Consider the following 19,030-nt stretch of genomic DNA (forward strand, 5'->3'; position numbering starts at 1 on the left):
GCACTCCAGCCTGGGTGACAAGAGCGAGACTCTGTCTCAAAAAAAAAAGAAATGCTGCTTGCTGGACATGGTGGCTCAGCACTTTGGGAGGCTGAGGCGCGCAGATCACCTGAGGTTGGGAGTTCGAGACCACACTGACCAACATGGAAAAACCCCGTCTCTATGAAAAATGCAAAATTAGCTGGGCATGGTGGCACATGCCTGTAATCCCAGATACTCAGGAGGCTGATGTAGGAGAATCACTTGAACCCAGGAGGCAGAGGTTGAGGTGAGCCAAGATTGCACCACTGCACTCCAGCCTGGGCAACAAGAACAAAACTCTGTCTTAAAAAGAAAAAGAAATGTTGCTACGACTGAGCAATATGATAGGCAGACTCAAACATTTTCAATCTTGTCCATCACTGGAGGAGTGGACTCAAGAGAGAAGGAAAAGTAAGAAACTGAATTGCATTCTTTTGAGTTCTGTGGTAGAAGAGAGAAACTAGGCAGCAGCTGCTAGAGAAGTATAGGGTGTTAAGAAACTTTTTTGGTAGTTGTTTTTTAAAGATGGGTGAAATTACCGACTTGATAGGAAAGTTGTTATATGAATTCATTCAAAGAATCACACTAAAATGTATTCTCAAAAATAATGAAAGTCTACCAACCTGTTTACCTAGTGATTTACCAACTTAAATATCTGTTATTATGATTCTTCCAATATAAACAGAAACAACTGAACATGAGCACCCCATATGACCATGAAGTGCTGCTACTCCTTTCCAGAGTAAATATCATAAATCATACTGTGATGACATCAGGCTTAGAAGCCTCAGAAATGTTGTAAGCTATTAATGAAAGTTAAATGGGCCTCAAACAATATTTAGATTTTTTTTCATGAACATAACTATGAATAAACAAACTAACACTCTTTCAAACTAACCTGCCCTAAATATGTCTGTCTACAGATTCAATTCTTTCTACAACCTTGATTTATCTCCTTACAAAAATGCTTTGTAGAAAATCTGAGTAGTACTTAAAATCAAAAATCATATATAGTTACTAAGAGAAAACAAGTGGTAATGGTACTAGTTGTAAATATACAGAATTTTTTCTGTATACTTAAAGAAATAAAATTGGAACACAGAGAAATTTTTGCTACATACTTTTCACTGATCTTATTAACAGCATTAATAAATGTTTTTCAGGCATAATTTTTTAATGTGTTGTACAATAGTTCAATACATGAATGCCCTCTAACTTAATCAATTTGCTATTATCGAATATTGAGATCATTTCCCTTGTCACTACTATAAATAAAACAGTACAATTTGCACTAAAAATCATCTCCATCTATACCACTATCTTTAATAAAAATTTAAAAGATTCTATTTAATTTGAAATACCTTGATCATCATCATCACCACCATCAGCGTCCATTGCATTTTCATCTTCATCTTCATCATCGTAATTATAATTTGGATCATAGGTAAGATATTTAAGACAAATATTTATAATGGTAGAAACATGAGGATATACTTCCTTAGGACATCTAAGACAAAAACAAAAGCTTCCTTGAAGAGTTGTACTTTTCTCCTTGATTCATCATCTGCCACATTTTGCTTTAATTACCAGCAATAACATAGGAGAGTAGTTCCCAGACTAGCACCAATGATTCTTGGTGCCTTTCTCTCCTATGGACTTACTATTTTAAAAGGTTTACCTTCCAAATTATACTTAATCAATTTTAAGATGATCTTCCCTAATTCCCATTTTAACTATGTTATGGTTACTGTGTGGCAATATAGAGAGAAATCGGCATATATTCAACATGTTATTTAAAAACCCAGCCCAGATGAATGTGCTCTTCAGTAATGATGGTTATTTGTGAAAATGCCAGTGCATAATCACCTAGGCTTGGTCTTCTAGCTATACAATGAGGACAGAACATATAAATGCCCACAGAGCCAACAAATAAAAGAATACTTTGTGTTTCTCAACTAAAGGAACAAAATGAATCCAACAATTTCTGATTTTAATAATATGATATGATTAAAAGCCACTTCTCAAAACCAGGAGTATCAAGGGATAAATGCAGAAAACAACCTGTAAGGTCTCAAGACACCATGCCAATACATTAGCCAAGAGCAAAAATTCTGTTACTTATCTAGCATTGCCTTCTAGTACACAAATATGCACTTTTTACTAAGCTTTAAAAAAATATATTAGAATCAATTTCCAAATTGAGAATCACTGACCTAGCAAAATCGATGTGACCTAAGAAACTGATGAAAAGACAATTCACTATGTATTTCTGATTGGATAATTTATCCTGCTGTGCTTTCAGAATAAACTACATTATTACACTGGCATTTCTTCCCTTCTAAAGTAAACCCAAAATAATTATAAATACCTTTCCCAAATTATTTAAATAAAGTCCCAACAATGACAAGAAATTTTTCAAAATAAATATGACAACCACATTTTATAACAGCAAGATGATATTAGCTTCAAATATTGTATTGTCTCTTGTATCTGAAATCCAAAAGCTGCTTCTATTCACACACCTAATCTAGATCTTATGATTCTATTCTTAAGGGAATAAAAATAAAGATCTTAAAACGTACCTTCTTACAAATGATTCAAAGGCTTGAATACAGTATTCTCTTAATTCATCATCATCTACATTGCAAAATTTTACCACCAAAGGAATTATCTTCTCAAGGTATTCACCTAAGAAAAGCATAATGGTTCTTTAAAAACCTGCACTTATTTTTTTATTAAAGAAAACTTTAAAACTTAAAAAAATTCCTTACCTATTCTATGACCAGCTTGCCTACTAATAGCAGCAATACATTGTATGTAGGTTCTTGTTGTTGACATGGAATCATTTTTGGACAACTCTGACAACAGATGTTCAATAAGATCTACAAAAACTATATTTCCACAGCTCATAACCAGATGGCCAAGAGCAATAATGGTTCTTTTCCTCACTGCAAGTCTAGGGCTGGTCAACTGGGGAAGTAGACAGGTCAGAATTGAAGGATGGAAATTAACAAGAAGTCCTCCTTGCCTTAAAATAAAATAAAAAAAAGAAAGAAAACAACAAATGAATTCAAGATGCCTGAGCACTACTACATGTCTGGCCTCTGACTTCAATGTAAATATTCAGAACACAAATTTAGTTGGGACTCAAGGAAAATTAAATTCTCAGTTTATCTACCAATGCAACAGAAACCAGAGTTAAGTGAATACAGCCTTGAAATTTACATTGCCAAACTGACTCCTGGAATCTAGACCTAAATCCCCAATTATAGCATATCCAATCCAATACCAACTGGCTTGGTAAAGTATTAGAAATTAAAAAAAACACACACACACACAAAACCACAAGGCTGGGTGCGATGGCTCACACCTGTAATCCCAGCACTTTGGGAGGCTGAGGCAGGCAGACTGCTTGAGCCCAGGGGTTCGAGACCAGCCTGAGCAACATGGCAAAACCTCAGCTCCACAAAAACTACAAAAATTAGCCAGGTGTGGTGGCACATGCCTGCAGTCCCAGCTGCTCAGAGGCTGAAGTAGAAGGATCACCTGAGCCTGGTTAAGCTGAGGCTGCAATGGGCCATGATCATGCCAATGCACTCCAGCCTGGCCCAAAACCTGTCTCAAAACCAAAACCAAATCCAAACACAAATAACAACCAAAAACACACAACAATCTTGTTACTTTCTCCTTCCAAAATCTCTAAATGATTTTCTGGGTCAGGTGCGGTGGCTCACACCTGTAAGCCCAGCACTTTGGGAGGCCGAGGCAGGTGCATCACCTGAGGTTAGGAGCTCAAGAACGTCCTGGCCAACATGGAAAACCCCATCTGTACTAAAAATACAAAAATCAGCCAGGTGTAGTGGCAGGCGCCTGTAATCCCAGCTACTCAGGAAGCAGAGGCAGAATTATTGAACCTGGGAGGCAGAGGTTGCAGTGAGCTGAGATCAAGGAACTGCACTCCAGCCTGGGTAACAGAGACTTTGTCTCAAAAAAAAAAAAAAGTCTCTAAATGATTTTCTGTATTCTGACTTTCTGTATTACTTTTTGGGAGGATTCACAGTACTAAAAATTGAGTTTCTCTTGAGTTCTCCCTCTGCCTTATTGTCTTTCCTCTACATAAATATATATATATACATACACACACACACACACACACACATAGTTTCATTGTTCCTGTTGTTCCAATACCCCTCTTCCAAATCATCTCAAATGTATAGTTCAGTGAGTCACTAGTACCCAAACCTGCGTCAGGACAGTGTTTGTAATTAAATCATATAAAGGACAAAAAGTCTGAATTTTCACTGTTTATCATATTAAACATAAATTCCTCACCCACCTCAACATGACCACCATCTTTTAGAATGATTTCCTACTGCTTTTCTATTCATTCTATATTCTAGAAAACTAGAATACGCTCCCCCATCGATATACTACTTACGTTACTGGGCACATCTACCTATTGAAGTGCTACCCATTCTTCAAAACTCAATTCAAATGCCAATTTCCATGAAAACAATTTTCTTGAATCCTTCCATTTTAAAACCCAAAACACACTATGCTCCCAGTTAGTCTTTAGTCCCATTCTGCCCTGTAGCCATTTGTGTTCTTATGTCCTATAGTAAAATATAAGCTCTTTGAGTGCCAGGATGATAGCTCCTCACTTTATACACACACACCCCCACATACCCCACATGAAGGCACTTGATTGTATTTAAGTTGAAATGAATTTGCCACAAAAAAATATGTACAAATAATGGTGGCCTATAATGATTATGAGAATCAGAAATTGACAGGTACTTTAAGGCATTGTCTCCTAGGAGTTGCTTAGGTCTATGTTTTAACATCTGACTTCCAAAGGAAAGTGAAAGGCAACAAATATATAAAATCCAAGGTCCTTCCTCCCCTAAAATATGTACTATAAATATAGTTGCTGAAGATTACCGGCATTCTTTTAACTAGAAAATCCCTAACTACGGCACATCTCCTTATCTAAATAGATCATTGAATGCAAGTATGCAAAACAAAACATGAACTGTGCTAACAAATTTAAAATCACAAACTTTATTAAAGAATTACAAAATGTTTACTATGCAATATTATATACTTATACGTAAGTGTAATTAGTTTATTTCCTCCTCACGCCTAATCATACAAATTTATAAAAGGGCCATCATTTAAAAAGGAATAATTTTTGACCAAGTTTTATTATATTTATTAGAAAAAGTTTTTAGTAATTCAATGTAATATCTGCATTAAAAGTAATGCAAATAAACAGGCACACTTACCTGCTCAACATATCAGCCATAATATCCAAGGCTTCTAGCTGAACAGAGACATCTTCCTGCTTTGCTATTGCACTGGTAAGACGTCCAGTAATCTTTTTACATACATTAGCAGCTAATGCAGAGCCTGCATGAATAAGAAGCATAACTTCAAAGCAAGCATGTTGAACTCTATCTCATATTTATGGTAGTTACCAAATATTTAAAACTCCACACTTGATCATGAGACACAAGAGACCCATGGCAGAAAAACACATCTTTCAAAGCAGGCTGCTTTACAATAAAATAACTTATTAGACATAAATAAGAATTAGAGATGACAACTTCAGAAGAAGTAAAGGAGGGAAAACAATACGGATATCAGCAATTTCTACTGGATTAATAGAAGATACTATAGATAACTATTAATAGTAGATAACTATTCTATCTATCGGATAATCTGTATGCACTGGTATGAATGCTAGCTATGGGGCCAGTAGTAACTGTAGCACTTGCACCCCTAAGACTAAAAAGCAGCAAGGAGAGTTTTCTCTATTTGAGTATTTTCTATTAGACTGGGCTTTCAAACTTCAGTGAATTAAAAAGCATATATTCTGAGCTCCAATGCTTAGCATGTGTTTAAAATTAAAAAAAAAAAAAAAAAAAAAAAAAGGGCCCAGCTCAATAGCTCACGCCTGTAATCCCAGCACTTCGGGAGGCCAATACCGGTGGATCACAAGGTCAAGAGATTGAGACCATCCTGGCCAACATGGTGAAACCCCGTCTCTACTAAAAATACAAAAATTAGCAGGATGTGGTGGCGTGCACCTGCGGTCCCAGCTACTCGGGAGGCTGAGACGGAAGAATCGCTTGAACCCAGGAGGCGGAGGTTGCAGTGAGCTGAGATTGCGCCACTACACTCCAGCCTGGCGACAGAACAAGACTCCGTCTCAAAAAAAATAAATAAATAACCCTAACTTTTAATAAGGTCATTTCCAACCCAAAGAGTCCATAACTTCATTATAAAGCAGAAACTTCGTTCCAGGACTCATAAATCAGAATTATTATTATTTAAAGTAGGTCATGTTGTTACTGAAAGAAAAAAAGGAACAATTAAGCATCTGAATGGTTAAAAAAATTCTTGTAAAAACCAGAAACTGGCTCAATCGCAAACACATTTCAATGAGAGAAAAATAGTAAAAAAATACATAGCTAATACAATTATAAATAATACACTTCTGAGTTGGTGAACTGTTTTATTGAAATAAGCAACTATTTAATAAGAGTAAAATAACACTGGTATGATACATTGAAGAAAGCATCCTTTTTGGATTAAAAGATAATCGATTTGAATCTTTACCCAATTAGTCACCCAACTTTGGGTGAATTAACTTTATCCCTCTGAATTTCAGTTCCCCCATCTACAAACTAGAAAGAATAGTAAGACCTCCCATATGATTTGATGTATAGACTAGTTGTATGTATGCAGCATTTAGCACGAAAACTAGCACAGTGAATGATTTAAGTAATTGAGTGAAAAGAACATACCCAGACTATATTATTATTAATCTAAATCTTCACATGAGATAGGTGATAATCTCACTTTTTGCAGATGAGACAATTGCTTTTAGCCTGCAAATTTTAGCAACAGTTTAGTAGTCAAGACCAATTCTAAAATTTATATTACCTACACATTTCTATTAGAGGCCAAAAGCTATAATTAATTGACAAATACGTTAATTAGTTTTAAATTTGTTCAATTACTGAGTAGCTGTAAAAGGCTCAGCTTTAATTAAAGCTACTAGTAAACTAAACTATTTCGCAGCTATGTCTGAACTGTGTTAAATTTTATGTAGCAAATACTGACACAAAGTGAAATTAATACTGGAAATAGAAAACTAATCAGGACGCATTATTTTGGTTATCTCTTCCCTAACCACATAGGTTAGCATAACTCTAATCTGCAGTCATGGTACACACAGTATGAAATTTTGTTCCAACATATAAAAGTCCTTCACTGACATTCATACGACATATAAGTTCAATCAAAATATTCATTTAACAGCTAATCTACTTCTAAGAAAAACAAGGCTTCAAGCTTTAATTTTCTTAATTGTTCAAAGGGATTCCTAGGAAGATCTGTAGGGACAGCCACCTCCCTCCCTCCCTCTGCCAGAAGAGAAAAAAAGGTGGGTAGAAATACCTCCACATAGAAAGAAAACAGGAAGAAAAATATGTTCTTGCTTACCACTGGAAGCTGGAGGAAGTTCTCCAATCACTGTTTTAAGACCAATACTTGAAATGTCCCGAAGTTGTTCTTTATCAGAAAGCATGTTAGTGCAGAGGGTATCTACAATTGTCTCTACTTGGTATTCTTTCACTTTACTCACTAAAGGGCCAAGACTGTAATACAAAGGAGAAATTGTTTTTAAAAATCCAGATAAGCACAAAAGAAGGAAAATACGTAAGTAAAAATATTAACCTTTCTGCCTTGAACTGTCAAGATAAAGTATATACCATGTCTGTATCATAAATAGTATACAAATAAGGATGTTAAAAAAATTGTGATTGGTACAAGTTTTGCTCACTGATTTCCATCCTAGTGTCATGAAACTGAAGACACTTTCCATATCACACCCCTAAAGCTAATTAGTTGACAAATACACAGAAAACCTATTTCTTTTTCTTTTTCTTGAGAGAAAGGGTCTCACTGTTGTTTACAATGGCCTTGAACTCCTAGGATTAAGTGATCCTTCCACTTCAGCCTCTTAAGTAACTAGGACTGCAAAGGCACACCACCATGGCTGGCACAAAACTTTTTAATAATAAAAAGGTGAGGCTAGATGTGGTGGCTCACGCCTGTAACCCCGGCACTTTGGGAGGTCAAGGCAGGTGGATCACTTGAGGCCAGGAGTTCGAGATCAGCCTGGCCAACATGCTGAAACCCCATGCCTACTAAACATACAAAAAAATTAGCTGGGCATGATGGTACATGCTTGTTGTCCCAGCTACTTGGGAAGCTGAGGCACAAACACTGCTTAAACCAAGGAGGCAGAAGTTGCAGTGAGCCAAGATCACGCCACTGCAATCTAGCCTGGGCGACAGGGTAGACTGTCTCAAAACTAAATAAGTAAGTAAGTAAGTAAATGGAAGCTCCATCCAATATATAGGTTTAGCATCCCTCATCTGAAAATTCAAAACTCTTTGAGTGCCATGATGGAAAATTCCAAACCCAACCTCATGTGCTGGTCACAATCAAAACTTTGTTTCATGCAGAATTATTTTTTCCTCTTCCTATCCTCAATGTACATAATTACTAAAAATATCATATAAAATTACCTTCAGACTATGTGTATAAGATACATATGAAATATAAATGAATTTCATGTTTAGACTTGGGTTCCCTCCCCACGTTATCTCATTTTGTATATGCAAATATTCCAAAATCTGGAAAAATACAAAATATGAAATACTCTGGTCACAAGCATTTCAGATAAAGGACACTAAACCTGCAAATCACTTTGCCAACGTTGACCCTTTCTTCCTATTACTAAACACCACATCATGAACCAAAAGAATTTTCACTGCCCTTGAGTCTCCTTAATTTATAAAACAATGTGCTTTTAAATTTTCTTGTCTAAATGTTAAAAGCTTAAAGTAATTAGTTGTAAAGGTGAAAACGAGTGAATACTACCCTGTGCTCCTAAAGCACTTTGCATATACTTTTCTCATTAGTATTAAGGATGTCGTTACAAATTTGCATTATGTCCACCAATTGAACCACTTCTTGAGGATGGAGAAAGTCGTTCCTTTATGTCCTTCCCATAGATTTCAGTAGGTTAAGTTGGCTACATGAACATTCATTAAGACGGCAATCCCACACTGTTGGTGGGAGTTAGTTCAAACTAATTTACACTAATGGTGTAAATTAGTTCAACCATTGTGTAAATATGGTGTTTCCTCAAGGATCTAGAAACAGAAATTCCATTTGACCCAGCAATCCCATTACTGGGTATATACCCCAAAGGACTATCAATCATTCTATTATAAAGACACATGCACAGGCATGTTCATCGTGGCCTTGTTTACAATAGCAAAGACCTGGAACCAACCCATATGCCCATCAATGATAGACTGGACAAAGAAAATGTGGCACATATACACCATGGAATACTATGCAGCCATAAAAAACGATGAGTTTGTGTCCTTTGTAGGAACATGGATGAACCTGGAAACCATCATTCTCGGCAAACTGACACAAGAACAGAAAATCAAACACTGCATTTCTCATTCATAGGCGGGTGTTGAACAGTGAGAACACTTGGACACAAGAGGGGAACATCACACATGGGGTCTGGTGGGGGTGGCTATAGGAAGGATAGTGGGAGTGAGGGTTGGGGAGGGATAACGTGGGGAGAAATGTCAGGTATAGGTGATGGGATGGTGGCAACAAACCACCTTGCCATGAATGTACCTATGCAATAATCTTGCATGATCTGCACATGTACCCCAGAATCTAAAGTACAATTTAAAAAAATAATAATCATAAAAAGACAGCAGTTCCCAACCATTGTGACAGCAGGGACCAATTTCATGGAAGACAATTCTTCCACGGATTTTCAGGAGAGGAGGTTTTGGGATAAATTGTTCAACCTGAGATCATCAGGCATTAATTTCTCATAAGGTGCACACAACCTAGATCCCTTGCACACACAGTTCACAATAAGGTTAGCGCTCCTATGGGAATCTAATACCACCGCTGATCTGACAGGAAGCAAAGTCCAGGCAGTAATGCTGGCTTGCCCACCACTCTCCTCCTGCTTTGCAGCCCACTTTCCAACAGGCCAAGGATCTGTACAGGTCCACAGCCCCGGGTTTAAGGACCCCATATTAATAAATCACTGTATTCAAAATTATTGAATAACAAAGGCAGTATGGCCCCTATCTTCAAAAACTTAACCATCTGGTTGATGAACTGAGGAATTCACTTAACTATTTATGAAATAAGGCATTCACTACCCTTATTAAAAACAAATTTAAAAAAGTCAGCATTTACAGGATAAGAGATGGAACATTAACAGTCAAACTTTTAGATATTAAGCTTTTTTTTTTTTGAGACAGAGTCTTGCTCTGTTGCCCAGGCTGGAGTGCAGTGATGCAATGTTGGCTCACTGCAACCTCAGCCTTTCAGGTTCAAGCAATTCTCATGCCTCAGCCTCCAGAGTATCTGGGACTACAGGTGTGAGCCAGGACGCCCAACTGATATTGATCTTTCATGAGATACAGTTAGAAAATAAGAGCATTTTAAATAAGAAGCAAGCTCTTGTAAACACCAGAGACTAAAAGTAGAATGCATATTGAAAGAAATTAGGAGTAAAATGAACTGCTGGATACAAAAGGCAGATGGAAAACACCACAGGATATTATAGAGAACTTTTAAAGTCTGGTCAATGACTTTACATGTGATAAAACTGGAAGCCAATTAATTTTTTCAAGCATAAGTGACATGATGAAAATAGTTTAATTTGATAAATGCTCAGATCAATGTCTTAAATAGATGCTCAATTGATGACTGTTGACTGCTTGACCAGAGAAGTATTAGGCAGAACAATCTAGGGATTTAAAAGAAAAAAAAAAACTCAAAGGTTAAATATAGCTTAATCCAAAATGAAGGCAGTGATAACTGAAACATGGCAGATACAAGGGAAGACCGAATATAAAGCAATGAAAATTGGGAGTGGAGTTCAAAGGAACTCAAAAATGAATTTAAAGAGTTCTAGCTTTCAGCAGAATAGTGGTGACTCACGCATGTAATTCCAGCACTTTGGGAGACTGAGGCAGTTAGGCTGCTTGAGCTTACCCAACCTGGGCAACATAGCGAAACCCTGTCTCTACTAAAAATACTAAAATTAGTTGGGTGTGGTAGCGCACATCTGTGGTCCCAGCTACTTGGGAGGCTGAGGTGGGAGGATCACTGGAGCCCAGGAAGTCAAGGCTGCAGTGAGCCATGACCACGCTACTGCACTCCAACCTGGGTGACAGAGACTCTGTATCAAATATAAAACAAAAATAAAAATAAAAAATTTAAATGCTAAAAATAAAAATATAAAAGGGCAGAAATTATAAAACTGAATAAATGAAAAACAAGACAACTACATGCTATCTATAAGAAACTGTTTAAAAAACAGATAAAATAAAAAAGATACATTATACACATACGCCAATCTTGAAACAAACTGGCGTGGCTATATTACTAACATCAGAGAAAATATATTTCAAGGTAAGGTGTATTAGTAGAGAAGAAGAGACACGTCTTATACTTGTAAAAGGGTCACATCACGAAGACATAACTATTATAAATGTGTATGTACCTAGTCATTGACAAAGACTCCCTCCTTGACCAAACTTTACTAAGACTCGTCTGAGCCCTCTTCTCAACAAGCAGTTCTTGACCCTGGGCCCCTGTCCTTGCTAGTCCTGCACAGCCCAATTGCAGTGAGAATCTCACCACCCTTGATGTCAACCTCTGACTGACTTTCTGCTTTTTGGCTATAAATTCCTACTTGTCCTAGTATTTGAAGTTGAGACCTATCTCTCTTATTCCAATAGTCTTTACACCTATCACAACAGTCCTGCTTAAAGTATTTCTTACTGTTTAAACAAATGTCAGTACAATTTTGTCTTTAACATTATATAGCCTTACCAGGCGCGGTGGCTCACACCTGTAACTCCAGCACTTTGGGAGGCCAAGGTGGGTGGATCACGAGGTCAGGAGATCGAGACCATCCTGGCCAACATGGTGAAACCCCATCTCTACTAAAATATAAAAAATTAGCTGGGTGTGATGGAGCGCACCTGTAGTCCCAGCTACCTGGGAGGCTGAGGCAGGGGAATTGCTTAAACCCAGAGGCAGAGGTTGCAATGAGCCAAGATTGTGCCACTGTACTCCAGCCTGGCAATAGAGCGAGACTCCCATCTCAGAAAAACATTATACAGCTTTAAAATGCAAGAAAAAAAGACTGATATTACTATAGGGAAAAAGTCATAGTTGAAAGTTTTAACATATTTCTCACCAGATCAACTAAACAAAAATTCAGAAAGGACGGCCAGGCATGGTGGCTCACATCTGTAATCCTAGCCCTTTGGAAGGCCAAGGTGGGTGGATCACTTGAGGTCAGGAGTTTGAGACCAGCCTGGCCAACATGGTGAAACCCTGTCTCTACTAAAAATGCAAAAATTAGCTGGGCGTGATGGTGTGCGCCTATAACCCCAGTTACCTGGGAGGCTGAGGCAATCTGAGAATCGCTCGAACCTAGGAGGCAGAGGTTGCGGCGAGTAAATTCCAGCCTGTGCGACAGAGTGAGACTCCATCTCAAAAAAAAAGAAGCAGAAAAGATATAAAACTGAACACTGTCAACTACCTTGACCTCATATTTATAAAACATTTTACCCAACAACTGCAGAATATACTTTCTTTTCGAGTATATATATAACATTTGCCAAGCTCACCACAAAACAAATCTCAATAAATGTTAACAGAAAAGTGCCCTGACCACAGAATTAAATTGGAAACCAGTAAAAAAATAAGTAGATAACTTCCAAATATTTGGAAGTTGCTTCTAAGTAACAAATGGATTTTTAAAAATCACATCAAAAATTAAAAATATTTCACACTGAATGATAATGATCAAAATTTGTATAATGTAGCTGAAGACGTACTTAGAGGAAAATATACACCTTTATATGCTTAAATTAGAAAGAAAGCCATTAGGAATGCAATAATAACAGAAGAAATCAATGAAAGAGACAACAGACAGACAAAATTAATAACACTTTATGTCAGGTCTTTGACAAGACTAGTAAAGTTGTTAAGTTCCTGATTCAATTAACTGCTGATTTTTAAAAAAGGAACACAAATTATCAAAATCAGGATTGAAAAGAGAGGGATATTCATTGATGACATGTTGTTTAGGTAGAAAATCCTGAGGACTCAGCAAAAACGACTTTGACAAGGATGAGATACTATGGTTCATGGTTGAAAGACTAAGTATTGTTAATATAACGTGAATCCTTCTCAAATATTTCTGAAGTTTCAACAGAATTCCAGTCAAAATTCAAGCAAGCTTATTTTTAAGAATAAAAGTTGACAATTCTAAAATTTACATAGAAATATAAAGGACCTAAAAAAAACTAAGCTACTTTTTTTTTGAGAGTGAGTCTCACTCTGTGGCCCAGGCTGGAATGCAGTGGCGTGATCTCAGCTCACTGCAACCTCTGCCTCCTGGGTTCAAGCAATTCTCCTGCCTCAGCCTCCTGAGTGGCCAGGATTACCGTTGTGCACCAACACGCCTGGCTAATTTTTTTTTTTTTTTTTTTTTTTTTTTTTTTTTAGTAGAGATGAGGTTTCACATGTTGGTCAGACTGGTCTCGAACTCCTGACCTCATGATCCACACACGTTGGCCTCCAAAAGTGCTGGGATTACAGGCATGAGCCATGACACCCAGCTTAATTACTCTTGAGAAAGGAAGACAAAGGCTAGAGAACTTAAACTGTCTTTTACTTTACATTTAAGATCTAGACCCGTGTTTCTCAACAGGGCAATTTTTGTTCTCCAAGAGACATTTGGCAATGCCTGGAGACATTTTTGACTGTCCCAATTGGGAGGGAATACTATTGGCAAATACTGAGTAAAGGCCAGGAATGCTGCTAAACAGTCTACAATATACAGAATACACAGCTCAACAACAAAGAATTATCTGGCCCAAAGAGTCAGTAATGCCAAAGATATTAAACTCCTAAGCTACAATGAATGCAAGTGTACCTGTATACATACAGACAAAGCAATGGAACAAAACAGCATCTAGAAGTAGAACCACACTTTTATAGTCAATTACTTTTTTGACAAGGATGCCAAAGTAAATCAGTAGGGAAGAAGATCTTTTCAATAAATGGTGCTGCATCAACTGGATATCCATTTGGGGAAAAAAAGAAAAAGTCAATTCCTGCCTCATATACTTTGCAAAAATAAATATAAGATCCATCATAGAACTAAAAGTAAAGCTAAAATTAGAAATCTCATTTGGAGAAAATCTTTACAACCTAAGGTAAACGAAGATTTCTTAGAACACAGAAAACAACAGCCATAAACAAAAATTTAAATTACGTATAAATTAAATCAAACTAAACAATTTGAAACCAAAATTAAAAATTTAAGCTCTTCAAATTCAGAAAAGAACTACAACTTGAAAATAAAAAGTCCACATACACACAAAAACATAGCCAAACAACACATGAAACAGTGCTTGACATCATTAATTATCAGGGAAATATAAATTAAAACCACACTTACACACTTACTGAAGTGGCTAAAATTAAAAACTGACACAACCAAATGGCTGGTGAGAATGTGGAGCAACTGGTACTTTCACATAAAACGGTACATAGACTTTGGGAAACAATGTGGCGTCTTCATAAAAAGCTAAGTGAACAAGAGCAGTTTCACTCTTGGGTATCAATAAGAAATGAAACACATGTCCTAAAAGGGACTTGTGTACAGGAACGTTCACTGTATATTTATTGACAGTAGTCAAATCCATGAAAGAAACCAAATGAATAAACAAACTATCAATGTACTAATTAATAAAAAGACATGACCTACTAATATAAACAACATGGATTAATTTCTGGTATTATGAGAGCAAAAATAGCCAAATACAAGAGCACATACTGTGTAATTTCATTTATATGAAGTTTTTTAACAGGCAAAACTAAGGTAAATAAAACCTGAATAATGGTGACCTTGATTGGAAATGTTGTACAATAAAATTATACAATTTTGAAAAAGGTCCATCTTTTTCCCAGTGATGCTACCTTCATAACATACTTTACATTCTATTTGACTTCACTGGTCTATTAATGCCCCACTGCCTCACCGCTTTGATGATAGAGACATAATATTTATAGGGCTAACCTTTCTATCCGCAGCAGTTTTCTACTTTTTCAGAGTTCTCTTGACTATCTTCAGCACTTGCTCATTCTCAACCCTAATATACTTTATAGTCAGTTTGTCTAGCTTCTAAAAAAACTTAATGATTTTTAAAGTTAGATTAGCATGAAAGTAACCTGAAGAGAACCAAAAACTTCATGGTGTAGAGTTGTCCCATTTAAGGACATGAGATGTCTTTGTTCAAGTACATTTTGGTATTTTAAAAGTATTTAAAAATTTTTCTCCCACAAATTTGGAACAGAAAACTGTAACCTTACCTTATAACACACAACACTGCAATCCATGCTCACCATTATAATATTTCTTGTTACATTTGTTCCTATGTATTTTGTCTTTCTGTTGCTATAATAAATGGGTGTTCATTTCCATTATGTCTTCTAACTGGCCATATGAAAAGCTAATGATTTTCATATCAGCAAATGAAAAGCTACTGTATCAAAAGCTTATATGAAAAGCTACTACTTTTGTAAATTTTACATCCTACCTCACCGAATTCTTATTGTCAATTCAATTTTTCTTAATTGACTTGTCTTTCCCACTTAAACTTTTCAATTCTTATGCTTCTAATTTTCCTCCCACCCATCTTACAGTGGTTAATACTCTTAAAAGAAATGGCAGAGAGATGCACATATTTGCCTTGTCCCTGACTTTAGGGCCGAAGTGTGTGTGTGTGTGTGTGTGTGTGTGTGTGTGTGTGTACTACTTTTATGTTACAGAAGGGCCAAAGTGTGTGTGTGTGTGTGTGTGTGTGTGTGTGTACATGTGTACTCCTTTTATGTTAAAGAAGGGATCTATCAATTCCTATGTTGTTACATGTTTTATCTGGAACAGATGAATTCTGTCAAGTGGGATAATATATCTTCAACTTGTTTTTGACTTAATGACAAACTGAGTATGACGGTTTTTGGAAGTTCCTCACCTCTCTAATTATAGTAAGTAAACTAAGTGCTTTTAGTTTTGTTTTAATCAAGAGTCAATGCTGACTCTTACCAGTGTCTTGACAACTAACCAGATAGTTTTTTTCTCCCTTTGACCTATTAACATAATAAAATAACTTAATTAATAAAGCAAATAATACTGAACTATCTCCCCCTTATAATCTTGGGGTAAACTCTACTTGGGCACAGTATGTTACTCGTAATACACTGCTATATTTTATTTTGAACATTTAAATGAAGCTAGTCTATAATTTTCTTTTAAGTGTTATCATTAGGATCTGTCATCAGTATTTAATTTAAAGTGTGGAAGGTTTTCATACTTACCCTACATTCTGGAACAGTACTACAACTGTCTGTACTGGAATTATCTGTTCTTTGAGGTTTTAAAGACATCTGTGAAATATTTCTGGACCTTTCTTTTGAGTGATGAATTCTTTAATTTTTCCAAAAACTGAAAATTTTTGTTCAATTTTTCCAATTTTTTAATATGGCTGTTTTATTATTTATTGGGATTTTCCCTCCTCCAAGACCCAGCTCTTAGATTATTTACTCATTATCATTTTATCTCCTAATCTATTTATTTATATCCTACTTCCTTTACTTTCTTGAACATAAGTTATTTCTTCCCAACTCCTCTAATTATAAATATAAAAGATCAACATAAGGTCAAGAAACTCAGGTTCCTAATGAGTGAGGATACATACTAAAGTGACTAAGAACTACATACCTCCCAACTCTCAATTTGGGACAAAGTACTTTTTTAAAGATTTTTTTTTTTTTAAAGCTTGCGAAACATACAAGACATATTCTGAACAAAGCTTAATTTTGTTTATTAGGCACATGGCAAAAAAAAATTAAAAGATAAGAAAATTAAACTAAAATTACTGACTCAACTATATTATTCCACACCACCAATTTTTTCTTTTTTCAGACAAAATCTCGCTCTGTCACCCAGGCTGGCATGCAGTAACGCGATCTCCGCTCCCTGCAACCTCTGCCATCTGGGAACAAGAGATTCTGCTGCCTCAGCCTCCCAAATAGCTGGGATAACAGGCATGCACCACTATGCCCAGCTAATTTTTGTATTTTAGTAAAGACAGGGTTTCACCATGTTGGTCAGGCTGGTCTTGAACTCCTGACCTCAGGTGATCTGCCTGCCTTGGCCTCCCAAAGTGCTGGGATTATAGGTATGAGTCCCACTCCCAGCCTACAACAGCATTTTTTGAAAGACCCATTTTATTTTAAACTTGCAAATGTTTCAAGTTAAAAATATCTGTATTGCATGACTATAAATTCTATGCTGACCAATTATTTCTCATATTTTTATTTACTCTTACAGGAGATATGCAGAAGTTTAGGCTAAAACAAATTTAAAATCCTTTGAAAAGCAGTACCAATGGGATGTTTTATTTAAACTGACACCAAATATGATGTACAAAAAGACATAATTCCATAACTTTTACAAGGCTAAAGGTTATATAAATAACCATGTAAATTAAGGGTTTCTTTTTTTTTTTTGAGATGGAATCTCCCTCTGTTGCCCAGGATGGAGTGCAGTGGCTCGATCTTGGCTCACTGCAACCTCCGCCTCCCGAGTTCAAGCAATTCTCCTACCTCAGCCTCCTGAGTAGCTGGACTACAGGCTCATGCCACCATGCCCGGCTAATTTTTTTATATATTTAGTAGTAACGGGGTTTCACTGTGTTAGCCAAGACGGTCTCGATCTTCTGACCTCGTGATCTGCCTGACTCAGCCTCCAAAAGTGCTGGGATTACAGGTATAAGCAAAAAGGTTGACATTCATAAACTAAATTAATGTTAATGGAATTTATTGAGAACTCAAAATTCTCTCTTTTTTTTTTTTTTTTTTTTTTTTGAGACGGAGTTTCGTTCTTGTTACCCAGGCTGGAGTGCAATGGCGCGATCTCAGCTCACCGCAACCTCTGCCTCCTGGGTTCAAGCAATTCTCCTGCCTCAGCCTCCCAAATGGCTGGGACTATAGGCCTGTGCCACCATGCCCAGCTAATTTTTGTATTTTTAGTAGAGATGGGGTTTCACCATGTCGACCAGGATGGTCTCGATCTCTTGACCACGTGATCCACCCACCTCAGCCTCCCAAAGTGCTGGGATTACAGGCATGAGCCACCGCGCCCGGCCAAGAACTCAAATTCTTTACCCTACAAAAAATCAGAAACCAAACTGCCAACATCATGCATAGCAAGAAGCTCCCACTGCATAGTATACAAAAAGGCTATCAGAATCTCCATAACTCTTAGAAAAGACTCTCTGTAACTATTGTATCATCAGTGTTGTTTTGAGTTAACTATGGTTTAAGTGCTGCTATTCTTTATTAAGAATTTTATTAGTAGCAGTCTTTTGGCCAGGCACGGTGGCTCATGCCTATGATCCCAGCACTTTGGGAGGCCAAGGCAGGAGGATCACTTGAACCCAGGAGTTAAAGACCAGCCTGGGCCACATATTAAGAAAATTTTGAAAAATGAGGCAGGAGGATTGCTTGAGCCCAGGAGGTCAAGGCTGCCGTGAGCTGTGATCATACCACTGCACTCCTACCTGGGTGACAGGGTGAGACCCTGCATTAAAAAAAAAAAGAAATTTTATTATTAGTTTTTAATTTTCCTTAATCATTTGGTTTTAAAATTTCATCCCCACTGGAATACAGAGAAAGACTGAGACAAGTAGGCCTTTAACCCAGCTAAATATGTAGGCTATGGTCAAATGAGAATCATTGTTTTTGGAGTTCCCTACATTACTTCCTAAGAATTAAAAAAAAAATTACCATGAAA

At 36.7% G+C, this 19,030-nt stretch overlaps 1 protein-coding gene across 1 annotated transcript in view; it reads right to left on the reverse strand.

Moving 5' to 3' along the window:
* CAND1 (cullin associated and neddylation dissociated 1) overlaps nucleotides 1–19,030 on the reverse strand; it is a 47,824-nt gene that overhangs the window by 15,372 nt on the left and 13,422 nt on the right. Inside the window, exons 3-7 of the mRNA XM_002752734.7 lie at nucleotides 7,531–7,685; nucleotides 5,307–5,430; nucleotides 2,793–3,049; nucleotides 2,604–2,709; nucleotides 1,383–1,528 (exon numbers count right to left, since the gene is read on the reverse strand). Of these exons, the coding sequence (XP_002752780.1) occupies nucleotides 1,383–1,528; nucleotides 2,604–2,709; nucleotides 2,793–3,049; nucleotides 5,307–5,430; nucleotides 7,531–7,685 (788 nt within the window). The remainder of the gene's footprint in view (nucleotides 1–1,382; nucleotides 1,529–2,603; nucleotides 2,710–2,792; nucleotides 3,050–5,306; nucleotides 5,431–7,530; nucleotides 7,686–19,030) is intronic.

The sequence above is a fragment of the Callithrix jacchus genome, chromosome 9 (assembly GCF_049354715.1).
Source record: "Callithrix jacchus isolate 240 chromosome 9, calJac240_pri, whole genome shotgun sequence".
Classification (NCBI taxonomy): domain Eukaryota; kingdom Metazoa; phylum Chordata; class Mammalia; order Primates; family Cebidae; genus Callithrix; species Callithrix jacchus.